This window comes from Lampris incognitus, chromosome 2 (genome assembly GCF_029633865.1).
Source record: "Lampris incognitus isolate fLamInc1 chromosome 2, fLamInc1.hap2, whole genome shotgun sequence".
In the NCBI taxonomy this organism is placed as follows: Eukaryota; Metazoa; Chordata; class Actinopteri; order Lampriformes; family Lampridae; genus Lampris; species Lampris incognitus.
Window position 1 is genome coordinate 136,160,934 of NC_079212.1, and position 16,791 is coordinate 136,177,724.

Consider the following 16,791-nt stretch of genomic DNA (forward strand, 5'->3'; position numbering starts at 1 on the left):
ACCCCATCTCTCTCCTTTTTTCTCAAGGTGAAAGCTGCCTCCAAGTATGTAGATGTACCTGTAAGTAAGAGCAACATATAAAGCTGTGGCCGTGTGTGTGTGTGTGTGCGTGTGTGCGTGTGCGTGTGTTCGTCACAGTGTTTGTCTTGCTTGTCTACATGCAAATGTGAGTTTGAGTCATCTACTCCCTGATCCTTTCCATGGTCACACTAGCTGCGTATTTTTTTCTGTGCATCCATAAACATTTGTGGCAGCCTTTCCAGTAGTGTCCAGAATCCAAAAGAAGTCCAGATGGTATGCAGATTTTCTACGACAAACAGCTCCGTCAGACTGCCACAAATATCCAGTCATTCGCATATGGTCAAATACTGGCCGCAATTCATGCCACTTCTAGCTCCCCACACACTATGCATTGTGAGTCCATGTCGTACAACAACGATTAATCTGCCATAGCACAAAAACAACAGTGGGGGGGTGGAGGGTAAAGGGGGTTGTGTGCATGAACAGTTCCCTAAAATGGCTGCCTTAGAGTATTTGCCAACACCTTTACCCTATCAAGATGCCGGTTTTCAAATAATGCCCTTTTCAATGAATCTGACTCGGTCCGCTGTACATTTGCGTGAGTCATGGCCTCTTGCCACAGACTGTAATTGTGTCGGAAAACCCCCCCACCTCATTTGGATATTGGGAGAAAGGTGACACATGTCCATTAGTAAAAGCGTTTAATGATAAGGGCTTTGGTCGACCTGAGATGAGTAGAGAGATAAATAGATGGAGCAGATAGACTGAGAGATGGAGAGTCGACGACACACCTAAAGGGTAAAAAAGGAGGTACGCTACCAAAAAAGGGCCATTGATGTAGTCTTTCTCTTTAAACCTTCACATCCTGTTGACTAATTAACAGTAAATGTACTGGTCGCCGGTCCCATTGACCCAGGCCACCTTTGGATTTAATAGCAATGGTCATGTTAAATTTGTTTAAAAATACCCAGTATATCTTTTATTTATTTATTTGTTGTGGGGTTGGGGTTTTTTTTTCCACCCTTTTTCTCCCCAGTTGTACTTGGCCAATTACCCCACTCTTCCGAGCCGTCCCGGTCGCTGCTCCACCCCCTCTGCCGATCTGGGGAGGGCTGCAGACTACCACATGCCTCCTCCGATACGTGTGTAGTCACCAGCCTCTTCTTTTCACCTGACAGTGAGGAGTTTCACCAGAGGGACGTAGCGCGTGGGAGGATCATGCCATTCCCTCCAGTTCCCCCTCCCCCCTGAACAGGCGCCCCAACTGACCAGAGGAGGCGCTAGTGCAGCGACCAGCACACATATCCACATCTGGCTTCCCACCCGCAAACACAGCCAATTGGGTCTGTAGGGGACGCCCGACCAAGCCGGAGGTAACACGGGGATTTGAACCAGCGATCCCTGTGTTGGTAGGCAACAGAGTAGACCGCCACGCCACCTGGATGCCCTACCCAATATATCAGGTCTTGATCTCAATTATTATTAATATTCACAGTATTCACAGTGAATCGTCATTATTTAAAACGGGCCATTTGGACCAGAACAGAGAAGAACACAAAGGTTAATCGACCCCTTTGAGGCTTTTCATCAACTTCAGATTATTCAGTAGTTAAAGCGGCGGCCCCCTGTCCTCACACTGGGGTCTCCCTCTGAACCAAACCATGTGTCCCCAACACCTCTGTTCACTCTGCACATGCCCAGACTGGGAGGATCGGCTCCACGCCAAGTGCAGAAGTGCGAGATATAAAGTCCAGTTAAAAACCTGCTCCGAAGCCCTCGGTCTGTCTACTCTTGCAAATCAAAAGCCTTCCTGTCTGTGATATGAACTGGAAACTCTCATTTTCGGCAAATGTTAAGGTGGAAAATTTGGACGTGTCTCTTAACGTACTTTTTAAACGTGCAACATGGGTGCTCAGCATAGGCCAATGAATAAAAAAAAGGCTTTTTTAATTTTTTTGTTTGGGAAAAGTGCCTGGGATGCTTTTTTTTTCTTTATGTAACCCTTTCACCCAAGCTTTAATGACCACCTCCCCATACTACACTGAAACCACGGTCTTTTTGGTTATCTTTAGGTATTAGCTACGGTATTATTTTTTGTCAGATAATACCTTTGTCTTTGTTGCGTTATGTCTTTATCAAGACCACCAAAAATGCACGGCACCAGAAATAGCCCCCCATTCATTTATTGTATCTTCTATATCTATTTTTTTTAAATATTTTTCTCTTTCTGTCCCTTCCTGTTCATTGTAGAAGCCAGGAATGGACGTGGCAGACGGATATGTGACGTTTGTACGACACTCCCAGGACATGTTGCGGGATAAAGTCAATGAGGAGATATACATAGAGCGATTATTTGATGTAAGTAACTGTGGCAGCTCCTCTATTGAAAGGCTTGAATCTATCTGTGTGTTTGCTTTTGACTAGTTTGAATTCAGAATCAAAATCATGTTTATTGGCCATGTAGGTTTGCACAAACATGGAATGTGACTCCGGTTTCATGGCTCTCTCAGTGTACTTAACATAGAATAACACTACAACACAACAATCTTCAGATTTATACACAAGGATTGACTTATACAGGCAAAATAAGAGGCGATAAGGTGCAATGGTGCAGAGAATATATCAGAGATGCCAAAATAGATGTTGGCAGGTTACTTACATACATGCCTGAGGTAGATGAACATGACAGAGCATTTAAATTCCTTCCTTGCTTTGTAAATTTGATATGTGGTCATAATCAGAATCATGTTTATTGGCGATGTAGGTTTGCACATACATGGAATTTGAAATTTTGTGGCTCTCTCAGTGTACTTAACATCGAATAACATGCAGCAACACAACAATCTTCAGATATATACACAAAGATTGACTATGTTACCCAGTGGTGTTGGCTTTTTCCATGATAATCAATAGTCAAACCAATCAGTGCGGCGTGTGGAGAAAATTCTCCTCAAAAATAGCTCAATGAAAGAAATAACTCTTTTAAAATACTCTCTTTACCCCCAGGTCATCCGCCTGTAAACATCATTAATTTATCAATTTGTTTCTCTCTGTGTGTATAAACAACAGAAACTTTTTCTAACGTTTCCTGCAAAAATCATGCCGGTTTATTTTGGGGTTTTTTTTATTGGAGTCTGTGCAGTTATTTTGTTCATTTCGTAATTCATTTCACACTATCCCATCTGCTTCTGAAACTAATGCCACTGACACACCTAACACGCTTGTTCTCCCGAGTCACCGAGCTGTCACCAACTGGCCCAGTCTCATGAGGCTAATGCCATCCATTATGCTATACTGTATCAATTAATGCAAAAAAGTGCAAATTGCAAATCAAATTGCAATTTAGCTTGGTTTTTTTGTTTTTGTTTTTTTAACTAAGCCACATCATTGAGCCTTCTGTTCAGTAAAACTTGAGGATCACTCCCAGAAATGTCATGAAACGATCGCTGAAGCGGTATATAGCTCATACAGTGGGTGGGTCTTCCTTACTACCGATGCTTTTTTCAAGACATACAAACTCTATGGAGTGATTACATTATCACCAAAATACAGGGAATTCAAAAGATTGCGAATTTTATGTCATTAACGTTGGTGTCATTGTGAAGTTTCTTTATCATAAGGGTCTATTTCTCACCAGAAGGGGATGCATTTCAATGAAAAGTGCTTAAAAAAAAACAGACCCGTTCTGTTAAATATCTGTCACACATTTTAGAACGAATATGTGGCAGACATCGGACTCTACATGCCGTTATCCATTTTGGCTCATCCCTTAACTTTTTTTTTTTGGTTCTGTGCCTTGTAGAAATGCACTTTAGAGATCATTGTGAAGTTGAGGGCTGTAAATAAGGGCTCGTAGCAAGTAGCCTCCTTGACATAAGTAATGCAGGCTTACAGGATAGAGAGGAAGACTGTGATGAAGAAATTTATATTTATCAGGTGTCCGGTCAAGCGAGCAGAGGACACTTGATCCAGGTTGTGTAATCCTTTGTAATTTATGTCACCGACTGTCACATTCCTCTTCCGATTATCTGATTGTTTGTTTGTTTTGTTTTGTTTTATTTGTTTGTGATGTAGGCTTGCAAGTATGTCTCTGTAGACCCAACAGTGTCACTGTGTGCGTGCGTTTCTGCAAGTGCGTGCACAGTGGGCGTGCATGCAATTGTGTCTAGCTGTCTTTCCCATTGTGTCTGTCAAAGCCCGAGGTGTGAGCCATCCCCCGTCCTGTCTCTCCCGTCGGTATGACAGGGAGCGACAGAGAAGTGTCCACTGCTGGATGTTTGTGTTTCTTGTTGCTTTTTGACCCACTGTTTGCCATGTATCCTCTCCCCTCCACAAGAGCCTTTCTGTTGGGATTGTGGCCCAGGCCTTTCGTCGTGTCACTCCCTATCTGTTCTCCCCGCGGCAGCACTAAGGCGAATGAAGGTGTCTCTAGCTGCTCTCTGGAACTCTGTTTTGCTGTGCTTTTCTTGTCACTCTCTCTTTTTCTGTCTCTTCTCCATCCTGATTCTGTATGCAGCGGCCGCAGCGCCATCATGCTAGCTTCACCATTATCTTATTTTGCTTAGTATATAATACAAGGATAATTCTGTTTTTTTTTTTGTTTTTTGTTTACAACCTGGTCTTATTTATGTAGCTTTTGCCATCATGCATATTGGTTATGATATCATTTTACTCTCTGTCTTTGATTTGGAGATAATGGATTCAGCCTCACTATGGCGTCTTACAGTGGTGCTACAGAATATGAGTGGCAAGCATGTTTCAACAAGTCCAATTTAACCCACGTATTTTAAATCACAAAATTAGAAATCAAAAGTGAAAGTTAAAAGTTATTATGCAAAATTTCCCATATTATTGTGGCATCCAGGTGGGGTAGTGGTCTATTCCGTTGCCGACCAACACGGGGAATCGCTGGTTCGAAACCCCGTGTTACCTCCAGCTTGGTCGGGCGTCCCTACAGACACAATTGGCCGTGTCTGCAGGTGGTAAGCCGGATGTGGGTATGTGTCCTGGTCGCTGCACTAGCGCCTCCTCTGGTCAGTCGGGGCGCCTGTTCAGGGGGGAGGGGGAACTAAGGGAAATAGCGTGATCCTCCCATGTGCTACGCCCCCCTAGTGAAACTCCTCACTGTGAGGTGGAAAGAAGCGGCTTGCGACTGACTCCACATGTATCAGAGGAGGCATGTGGTAGTCTGCAGCCCTCCCCGGATCGGCAGAGGGGGTGGAGCAATGACCGGGATGTCTCAGAAGAGTGGGATAATTGGCCGGGTACAACTGGGGACAAAAAGGGGGAAAAATACAAACAAACAAAAAATCCCATATTATCAATGGTCACATCACATTGCTGAGCTACATCCTGGTTCAACCTGCAGAAACGACCGGCCTGTATTAGCTGTATGTAGTAGTAACCATCAATAAACTACCCTGCTAGCATCTTTGAGAAGTCATAGATAACATTAAAATCATGTACACAAGCTATCTGAGGCACTGAGGGTTGTTGTTGTCATTGTTGTATTTGAAAGGACAAGTTTAACAGTTGCCCTGTAAGACACGATTTAAACTGTGTCTAGCAGTGCCCTGGTGTCCAAAATCACCAAAATAAAGCCAGTTAGTAAAATCATATCATAACTGTGATGTGCATTATGGTAAAAGCTAAGAAAAAACATCCCAGTTCGTAAAAGAAAAAGAAAAAAAAAGCAACAATCCTTTAAGCATGTTTCTACCATTTTCAAAGCTGAATGCCCCTTGTATCGTTGGAATGGCATTAAATGAGGCTGTGGGATCCAGTATCAAATGTTATTTCTGTATATCCTCTAGTATCTGTCTGTGGATCCTCTGGTATCTTTCTGTGGATCCTCTGGTATCTTTCTGTGGATCCTCTAGCAGGACTGTGTTTCTGCCAGAAGATAAACGCTTGTCTCTTCTGCCAAGTCCCTGATGCCACGTTACTCCTCACCCTCCACCACACGTCCTCCTATTCTCTTGCAGGCCAGTCTCTCCAACCATCCATATATAACAGCCAGCACTCATCACAGGCTGACTCCAATACTTTTCTGTCGTTAAAGGGGGGGGGGGGATCACTTGCTAATAAAAAGTTGCAGAAACACATCAGATGATAACCCTTTCAGACTGGTTAAATACAGTTTAACCTAGAACTTGGTGTAGATGGAGGATTTGAACATTTGTTCTTTGTCGGCTAACCTGGCATACGTTTGTTCCTTTCTTCAGTCCCTTTCTCAAGATTTTTGATCATCGTTTCAGGAATCAGGAACATTCATTTGTCATTTCCTTTCGTGCACTTGCGTACATGAAATTAAACAACATATTATATCCCCCAGCCCACAGCAGTGCAACAACACAAAGACAACAACACATATCCAAACTACAGGAACACGTATATCCAAGCTACATGTAGCCTTAGACATCTGGTTAAAATTCATTTAGGATATAGTTTTAAAAATTAAATTCATAATGTTTAAATATGTTAAAGATATATATGGAAGGATAAAATAGAGAAGTCATAATCTTTACAGTTAAAAGGTTAGAGTTTATGCAAATGAGCATAGTTTGCTTAATATGTACAGGACCAAGCACGTGCAGTCAGCCTAACAGCCTAACTTGATTAGCAGCATTATGTCAATCTATGTTTTCCTTTGTTTTAATTGGCATGTTGTGGAGTTACAAAACAACGAGACAGGAGACGTGAGAGTAGACGTAGTCGAGGTAGTTTACTAGCTCCAACTTTGCATGTCATACATTCGACAACGACACTGAACTGTGTACCGGAAGCGGAAGTGCATTATCTGACCCCTCGCCTCTTCCCTTAAAGGTACACCGTCCTCTTAGGTGAATGTCTCTAGTTATATAGATGTGGGTCACCACACAGTTCTGAAATGATAGCCAACCCCAATTCCCTTCTCAGGTAGCGGGGAGGGGCTTGGGTGTAAGCCGTTAGGGTCTGGTGCGCCGGAGAACGGCAGAAAGCGAATGGTCGCCGTCAAGTGAACGGTGCAGATTGTTCGAGAGCAAAATGTTTTCCTAATTTAGTGGTTGACGAAGTTGCCAAAGGGTTCGGATTTTTGTGATCTGCAAGAGGTAAATATGAGGATGTGTGTTGCTTTTCATACGGTGACTGCATATTATAGTTAAAAAACGACTTGTGTTGCTAATCGCGAGTAGCCGTTAGCCTTAGCATAATAGCCATTAGCTTTGCATTGTGTTGCTAGTTGTGAGTAGCCACATTAGTAGAGGAGGATAAGCGGTTCAGATAATGGATGGATGGATAAATAGCAGTTAGCTCAGCTTTGAAGAATTGGTTAAGATAAGCTGTTGCTAGCTCGCCACGAAATAGTGTATGGACTTGTTGCTTAGCTGACTTATTTGATTCAGGAGACGGCTGATTTGTGACTAAGAAAGGACAGCTCCGTTGGACCACTTTGGGAAACCTATTTGACTGTCGTTGCTGGTTTTTTCTTCGTTCTGCCGAGCGCCCATCCCCCAGTTTCCCCTCGTCTTTCCCCCTCTAAACGTTCCCTGGACCCGTGAGTACTGAGCACACGTGCTTTTTACTTCGCTTGTGTGACCAAGTGACGCGGCCATTACAGTTTCCAGGCCTCTGCGCTGCCAAGCCACGACTCAGGCCTGCAACGGGAGTTTGGTTTACAAGTGGGTTGACCATAGGTTGCATAGTGAGTGAGTGTGGGCCTATGATTGATGTTATTTGATATCATTTAGTGTTTATTCATATTTGGGATTTAGTCCCATTTGTCTTTATTCATGAATGTGATTTTGGGAAGTTCTGTTTTATGTAAATAAATAGCCTACCATAATTTGGCATTACAAAAAGAAACCTTGTTGTGTCATAGCTCATAGGTAATTCATGTTTAATAACTGTTAAAAGGATAGATAAAAATTAGGACGAGACAAAACCAAAATCTAAGTGATATATCATACATTTATTTGGAGGCACCGTCAGTTATTTAAGTTTAAAAGAGAGTACCATAAATCCGCGGTGGCGTAGCGGTCTAAGCATCGGCTTGGTGTCAATGCAGTTGCCCACTGGGGACTGGGGTTCGCGCCCCGGTCTCGTCAGATCCGACTATGGACTCGATGAAGCAGCAATCATTGGCAACGCTGTCTTCGGGAGGGGGGCGGAGTCGGCTTTTGTTCGTCATGTGAATGCGTCTCTGTGTGTGTCGGAAAAACAGTGGTTCGGCTTGGATTCGCCTTGTCACGAAAGTGGCGAGGCGCTTTCCTTCGAGACTGCCGGCCGGAGAGATGCAGTTGGCGAACGCATGCAATACGAGGGTGGGTGTTTGAATTAAAATAGGGATCAATTGGCCACTAAATTGGGAGAAAAAAGGGAAAAATCAGAAATAAATTTATTAAAAAAAAAGAGTACCATTAACATAATTTAAGAGCATACAGGTAATTGCGCCATTTATTTTGAAACGTTACCCAGGCCCCACCCACAGTACTACTTGCACATGGCAGATTTTTATATAGCTACATGGGACGGGTGTTACTTACAAAAAAAAACTGTAAAATTACAAAAACACATACATCCAATATATAAAAAAAAATTTCCACTTGTCTTAAGAGAGCAAACACCAGCCAGGATGACTGTCGGAACTGCCGGTCTGCCTGGGCTAGCAATTAGCTTAGCCTGCCCCGCTTCCGCATCCGGTCAGACTGCCCTCGGTGCTTCTTCTTTGGGCGCAGCTCCGGACAGGGCCGTGGTGCTTGGGCCCACTGGACGCAGCAGACCAGGCTCCTCCAGCTCATCCAACACCAGTTCTCCCAGCCAGACACCCTCGACACTGCTCCCCACACTCCACATGATGACACCAAAAACACAGTCAATGCTAGGCACGGCTGCTGCCAGACCACCCTCGGTGTTATCGGAAATGCCAGTCTGCATGAGCTAGCAGTTAGCTTAGCCTGCCCTGCTTTCATGTCCTGTCAGACCGCCTTCAGTGCTTCCTCTTCGGGCGCAGCTCCAGGCAGGGCTGTGGTCCCTGGGTCCACAGGATGTTGCAGACCAAGCTCTCCTAGCTGATCCAGCGCCAGCTCTCCCAGCCATCAAACGAAGACACAAGCTTAGACACAGGCGTGGACAAAGACACTGCATGGACTGGGTGAGGCCTCCACAAATGTAAGTTTGTGCTGCCATCTTCCCACACCACTTGTGGGTGAGGCCGCTGCAAACGTGAGTTCACCCCGCCATCTTCCCGCACCGCTTCCAGTTTAATTCCAATTTAATTTAATAAGACAAGTTGATTTACGACCCACACACTTGTCTACGGCATTAGCCTGGAGAAAAGGCTGACTCCATATTTAGATGAAATACCCAGTGTTCAAATATCAATGGATACTGTCCATAAACCCTCAAAACTGTAGGACCACCAAATTTATACCTGATAGAGGAAATGCATGATGTTTTGCTTGTGTCCACTTGCTGTGTATGTGCATGCATGTTGCCTATCTATATGCACACAAGTGTGTACACTTGTACCCACATTTTGTAGTATGTGCACGCTTGTTGTGTATGTGCACACATGTGTTTGTGCTTAGGCGTAACAGTTGGCCTTTGTGGTGTGTGGGGGAGGGCATTGTTTTAAAATAAGGTCAAGTCAATTTTGTATAGCCCAATATCACAAATTACAAATTTGCCTCAGTGGGCTTTATGGCAACACAACATCCTGTCCTTAGACCCTCCTTAGTTACAATTCTTAATTACAATTACAATTCTTAGTTACAATTCTGAATCTGAATCTTGAGTAGATTTACACCTTGTCCTGTTTGACTTTCCTTAATGTTTGCTTTGCTTGCCCCCCCCCCACGGTTTCCTCTGGTGGGCTGATGACAATATTTGTTCATTTATTAATTTTCTAGTTTATTTTTATTTATCTTTTTTTGTCTTTCTTCCTTTGCCTCTGGGGAATTATAACCTGTATTTTATAGATGCTTACACTGGAGTATTGTGCTCAGATATATAGTTATATAAGTAATCATTTATTCATCATAATTCAGCGTTTGACAGGTTTTCCCAAGTTCTCTCTCCAAGTGGCTTCCGATGAGAAACTGCAGAGGTCAGAGGTTTCGTCAGTACACCGCAGTCAGTGTATCTCATTCAAGGGATGGGTATATTTTTTTTTCCTGTAAAGTAGATAAAATATTTATATCCATCCATTATCCAAACCACTTATCCTGCTCTCTCAGGGTTGCGGGGATGCTGGAGCCTATCTCAGCAGTCACTGATTCTTCCTCAAATATTTGTGAAACTTTAATGAATTCTGAAAAAAAAAAGCCTTTTGAATTTGACAAACATGTCAGAGGAACAAAATTTACCAGCTGCAACCAAAATAAAGTGCGCGGAGATATTTTCACCTGTAAACACCATTTTGTATTTGTAAAAACAAGAAATGCATTTTGATGTTTCGCAACAAAAACCGTCATCGCAGCACATTTTTTCATGCCAGGTGACAAGACTGCAAGTTATTTCAGTCGATCCTAATGTGGAAATGTAAGAACTCTGAACCAATAACATACAAGTTGATTGTAAAGAGATTACACTTCAAATCACATCAACATATCAGGTTGCTTGTGTCATCTCACACGCACATACACACACGTCCAATCTGAAGATCAACAACAAGCTATTGCACTTCTCAGTCATTGGTCAGCCATGTTTTGTCTTACAGAATCAAATCAACCATTCACATCAGAGATGAAATTGGAATAGTAGTCACAGTTAACTTTGTTTTTGTCATTTTTTGTTTGTTGTATTTGTCCCTTTGCCTCCCTGGGGGAACGCAACCTCCATACTCCCCACTGGAGTGGTCTGCAATGGTGTGTAGACGTAGAAATAACTGTGGAAATAATTGTTTATTCGTTGTTGTCTGTTGTTCTAGGCATGGGTGTTGTGTTTTTCTAGGTATTTGAAGTGTAAGAACAAGGGGGGCATGACATGGATTTCTTCCAAGACTTATGTCACGATGACATGACCTATGTCATATTATCCCAAATAAGAAGATTGTGGCTAGTATTAATAGTCCATTAATTTCTAAATATGTGTCAGCATTTCAGATTTGGCGTCTCGGGTGACACCAGACAGCCCATATGTGGTCTCATATTGGTTGTCAAACAGCAGTGTCTCAAGGATTAATTATGATTTGTGCAAGTGATTAAAACTCGTGTTTGGATGCAGATTGTGGCCTGTTCAAGCATGATACTCTTCTGATATTTGACCTATTTCCCTGCTGCCGTCCTGTCCTGCTTTTTGGCCCCGGACAGTTGCTCATGGCTAATAGTGTCGATAATCCCAGTGAAAATTAATTCATCCCCTTGTTATTCAATTTTGACATTTGTCTTGGGCTTCTCCCCAAGGTGCAGCGGAAGTATGTACACCACACGTAGCACAAGACACCATTAAAAACATACAAAATATACCACATACAATAGTGCAAATGGTTGTATAAATAATACCAGAGAGCAAATCTTATAACGAAGTAACGTGTTCCCTGATGCAGCCATTCTGTGCTCAATGGCTGCATGGCATAGGGAATAAAGTCAAGTTAGTTTTACTTCTGTAGCCCAATATCACAAATTGCAAATTTGCCTCAAGGGTAAAAATAAATAAATAAACCAACAAACATATATATATATATATATAAATGATAATAATAATAAATACACATAAAGGACTCATTGTATATGTTCTGGCTGGCCCTTGGGACCCTGAATCGAAGGCCGGCCATTTTGTGTGGGTATTTTGTTCTTATCAAGCAATAGTGTTATTTTGTGAGTTTAAATTGGATTGACTTTATGCCATTTTTCGTTAGGGCAACCCTGGGCGGCAATCCAATCAAATGACCTTATCAATAATGTCTTTACTGTTGTTGTGAAAATTGCAGCTACGACAACGCTGTGTGTGTGTGTGTGTGTGGCCGTCTGCCCATTTCTTTGTCTGAAAGTTTGGTAATATTCAACAGTAATGATTAATCCTACACAGAAAGCCCAGAAGTGCAGATGGCTGATGATGCACGGTAAGGTTTTTTTTTTTTTTCGAACCTGCAGCTGCTTCAGACGACCCCGCTGTGCAGCGCTAAAACTTACTTATACCGTTTCTAAGGTACAAAGGCTACAAAATGAGTTTGTGTGCATATACAGTGTGTATGTGTGTGTGTGTCATAGCTTCTCACCTTGTATGCAAGAGTGCTTGGTGTATCGGGGAGGGAAAAAAAAAACAATGGAAAAATTAATTTGCTCCCCCTTTGGATTCTTGAAAGAGCGGCTGGAGAAGCGCAGATTAAAACAGCTGTGCTTAAACACGGGCTGATACGGGATAGGGTGGGGGCGACTTAGCGCGGGGCAGCCTGTGGATCATTGATTAAAAAAGCCATCTCTTTAGCCTGAGCCAAATCCAGCCCTACACTGATATGCCAAGGCCTCCTCCCTGCCCCGTGATGAATGCCCCCCCCCCCCCAGCCAGGTTAAGAGAAAGGGAACGATGCAAAAGAGGAGGGGCAGGGTGTTTGCTGGCGCACTGTGAATCTTGGAGCTAGCCCCCCGTCCATCCCCCCCCCCCAGGGCTGGGGTTGCAGATACAGGGATTACACGGGTCAATTATACACTTAATCTGCCTTTGCCTGGTGGGGGATTAGGAGCACGGCTCATTGATTGATTTGAAGTATTTCCGTTGACCTTGGGTAAGTTTCGGATTCAGAAACCAGGCGAGATTGCACCTCTGTGTGACGGAGTTAAAGCTCTTTTAATCGTTAAGGCTGCTGTTGCTCTCATTGCACTGCCAACTGGTGGACGGCTGTAAAGTGTGTGTGTGTGTGTGTGGGGGGGGTGATCAGATTGAGATTGGGGAATTGAGATTGTGTTGTTGCTGCTGGCATACTCTGGTGGGGGTTGGAGGGATGGGGTGGGGTGGGGGCTGGGGTTGTGCTGAAGAGGAAAATGCCACCAGACTAGTGACGGAGAGAGCTGCCATCATACCACTTTGCTGTCCGAGACACTTAACCACTTTGCTGGCTCTGGTCAAGAACTCGAGGCCCCTACTGTCTGTCCATCGACCACACCAAGTGAACAATTTAATCGACTCTGAGCTCGTGCCACGGGCAAACTTAACTCCCGCGGGCTTGGCCAGCGCCCAGGCCACACGCATCTCATCCCGCCATGTTCTCTGTTATACCCAGTCTTTTAAAATGAGGACGGGGTGGCGGGGAGCTGTTGAGATGAAGTCAGGCCTTCATGATGTAAAAAAAAAAAAAGAAGAAATATTTTGTTAGAAATTTGATTGAAGCATTTCATTGTGTGTTTTTTTTTTTTTTTTTACTTTTAGACTTATTCCATATCAACACCAAGGCAAACCTTACTTAAGGGAATTTGCTTTACAAATGTATTTCTCTCTCAAGATCTCACGCCGCCTTGGATTGGGCCCAAACCTGTTTCATCCGCATCGATTTTAAAGTGGGAAGACGATGACCAGATGTATTTCACCCCTCAGGAAACCAACTTTTATACTGATATGAGTGGTTATGCACCAACGCCCTCTTTTTATTTATTTATTTCATGCCGGTCGATAAGCTCTTTAGGTTTGTGTTAAAGCGGCTGTAAAAAGGATTATGTAACCAACACGGAGGAAAATAATAGTTGTAGGTTGCTTAAATTATATTTTAAAAAAAAAAGGCCAACCAAGGTAGGAAAGACTGTGTGACTGTTCAAAACACACTGCCGAGAGGTTTCGCTACTGTCTAACGAAGTCTGTAAGCGGCTTAGAGTTCTTGATGATTACAGAAAGAGAGCATTTTGTCTCCGCTCCTCATTTCTTCAGACTTAAATCCTCCACGAGGGACCGCGGGGGAGACTGAGCGGGGACACCGACGCCATGCTCGTCTCAAGCAGAACCGAATATAAGTTGAGAGGAGGCTTTTCCTTTCGTCGGTTCCCGCTGTTTATCGATGGCGGGCGACCGGGCGAATTGATCGAGGCAACGCGCCATGTCCCCGTTTTTATCGCTTCTTTATAAGCCCCCCCCCTTTCCCTCCCTCGTTGCCTCACCCTGTAAAAAAAAAAGAAGGGAGGAACGCTGCCATTTGTCTGATTAACTTGTCTGACAAAGTGACAGCTGCTCACGGGCGTATGTGGATGAGTGGCTCAGCACCGCTCCCTCTTTGTACATCTGTCAGAGTAGGGGCAGGGCAGGCAGGGTGAAAAGAGACAAATTGGGCCCAAAAAGCTGGCCATTCACCTTCCACAGACCCCCCTCGGCCCCTCCGGCCCTCTTTCCCATTCAGGTGCTCGGCGGGACCCTCAAATGCTTGCTGGCTTATTCCATTTTCACTCCCCCTATAGAGTTCCCTGAGCCCACAAGTGTTTTAGCCCTCTTTTTCCTTCCCTCAATCCACGTCTAAGCGGCCCTTTTGTGAGTAGAATAGCTCACTTTTCTCAGGGCCCGAAGCTGGCGGCTTTTTTCACCGTGGAGCTTTTCTATTGCTCATTGTGTGTTTACTCAATGACTCGTTGCTGACCATAATTCCCACTGTTCAGTTCCTCACAACATGCCCCCCCCACACACACACACACACACTCTCTCCCCCCAACTCCACTCCAGCCCTCCCCAAAACCCTCATCTCCTCATGTTTTTGCAGTGTTGCTCCTTATTTAGACCCTCTTGTCTATGAACCTGACACTTGCAAGTGGAAGGAGACGGGTGTTTTGTAAGAGACCCAGATTGCCAGCCTCAAAAGAGACTTAAAAGATTTGTGTGCGTGTGTGTGTATGTGTGCATGTGTGTGAGAGAGAGACATAAACATTTACCTTGTTCCCGTGTACAGATGCTGCACAGTGTGTCGATTGTTGGCCTGTCTCTCAGTGGCCGTTCCTGCCCAGCTGTCTGACTAATGCGCCAGCGGCGGCCATCCACACTGAGCCCGTTTTGTTCTTTCCCTCGCTGTGCTCAGGCATGCTCAGTGGTCAGCCCCTGCTCGCCTTTGTGCGAGTTGCACAATCAGAACAGTTTGGCAACTGACGACTTGCTGAGTCCAAAACTTTATTACTGTTCCACCTTTCAGGCCCCACTCTACAAAGAGAAACTAAAAAAAAAAAGAAAGAAAGGAAAGGTCCCTTTTTCCTCTTGAGGTTCAGTTTCCAAGCTTTTGGGTGACAAGGTGAGCAAGGGATTGGGAGGGAGGGGCTGCCGGTGGTGGTATTGGTGGTAGTTGTGGACGATGGGGTGGGGTGGGGTGGGGCAGGGGGGGTTTGTTGCCTGCCAGTGTGAGTTACTATGGAAATGGAGTGTCGTCATCAATGGCCCTTCTCTGCTGAGCTGCCAGCGAGGCCTTAGAATAGGCCAGCGGTTGGCTCTGAAAAGTAGAGCAGGTAGGATTAGACGTGCCCTTTGTCGTAAGTGCATAATGCCTTGCAGTCAGATTTAAAGACCCCCACCAAACTCATACAAAACCACCACCATCTCCCTTCAGCGGCTAAAGGATGCTTAATTTAGCTGCCTTGAGTTTTGCCTGGGCTGGGGTGGCTCAGGGATGGAGGGCACTCACGACCTGCCTTGCCAAGCGGTGGACGAGGAAGGGTTGCAGGTTTGACCATCTACGCTATTCCTTTTAATGGGTTTTCTGGTATGGCTTTGTTTCAGTGTTTGTTTCCTTGTGGTTGTATGTGCAGGCTTATGAAATAATGGAAAAGTAGCGTTGCATTATGGCACACAGCAGCCCTCCTTCTGCTTCTGAGGAAGTCTGTCACTTGGCATTAGTGTCGCTGCAGCAACAATCATCATTCCATGCCTCCTGCTAATTGTAGACACAGCTGGGTCTCAGCGGGACATCTTCTACACACTATAGCCCTGCCACACACAACCCCACACACACACACACACACACACACACACACACAACTTACATTCACAGTCTTGCAATGACACAGACTTAAAGTTGCCAATACACTCAATACTATACATACACAAGTAGCTCAAGTCACCCAAACCAACTGGTCTACCGAAATCAGCTTTAGAAACACTGAAGACTGATTTGTTGTTTATTTCAGACGTAACACGTACATTACAGTACATAACAGTAGCTGTTGAACTGTAAATAAAGCCACTTGGGTGTTTTGTTTCATATATTTGTCTTCATTCATGCTATATTGAATGTATTTGCATGTTCATACTTGTATTTTGGTCTGAAACTGTTGCTGGTTGCACTGCCTTCATTCCTAAATAATTGGGATTAGTGAGGTTCTACTGTAGACCCTGATCCATTAGTATGCTAATAGGCTGGTTTATCAACCATTACTCTTAGAGTATGGGAGTTTATTTGGATGACTAGAGGCAAACACAATAAGGGACATCAACATTATTCCCCCCCCCTTTCTCTTTCCTTTTTACACACTCACTCACACTCACACACACACACACACACACACACACACACACACACACACACACACACACACACACAAGGATGCACCAGCAGAGGCAGAAAGAGGCAGAGTCCCAGGTTGCTTGTAATCCTCATGTACCCCCTGTGGAGGGGCCCCTTCTCAGCTCCAACATTCCTGCCTCTCACAACACAAAAGGCCCTGTGCCCAGCCCCACATAGCGGGCCTCTGGCCCAACAGGTTTTTTTTTTGTTTTGTTTTTTTGTGTGTGCCTGCTTGTGTGCAAGTGTGTGTGCGCACTCATGATTTTTTTATTTGTTTTTTTGCTTTCACCATATTATAATTTGATTACTGAGTAAAGTCTGATGTTTTG

General features: G+C 44.2%; 1 protein-coding gene across 11 annotated transcripts in view; it reads left to right on the forward strand.

Annotated features, from left to right (window-relative positions):
* The window catches only part of cadpsa (Ca2+-dependent activator protein for secretion a), a 190,148-nt gene that overhangs the window by 162,799 nt on the left and 10,558 nt on the right, over positions 1-16,791 (forward strand). For all 11 annotated transcript variants that reach the window (XM_056275124.1, XM_056275123.1, XM_056275128.1 and 8 more), the window contains 2 exons: positions 28-60; positions 2,272-2,379. In XM_056275124.1, the coding sequence (XP_056131099.1) occupies positions 28-60; positions 2,272-2,379 (141 nt within the window). The remainder of the gene's footprint in view (positions 1-27; positions 61-2,271; positions 2,380-16,791) is intronic.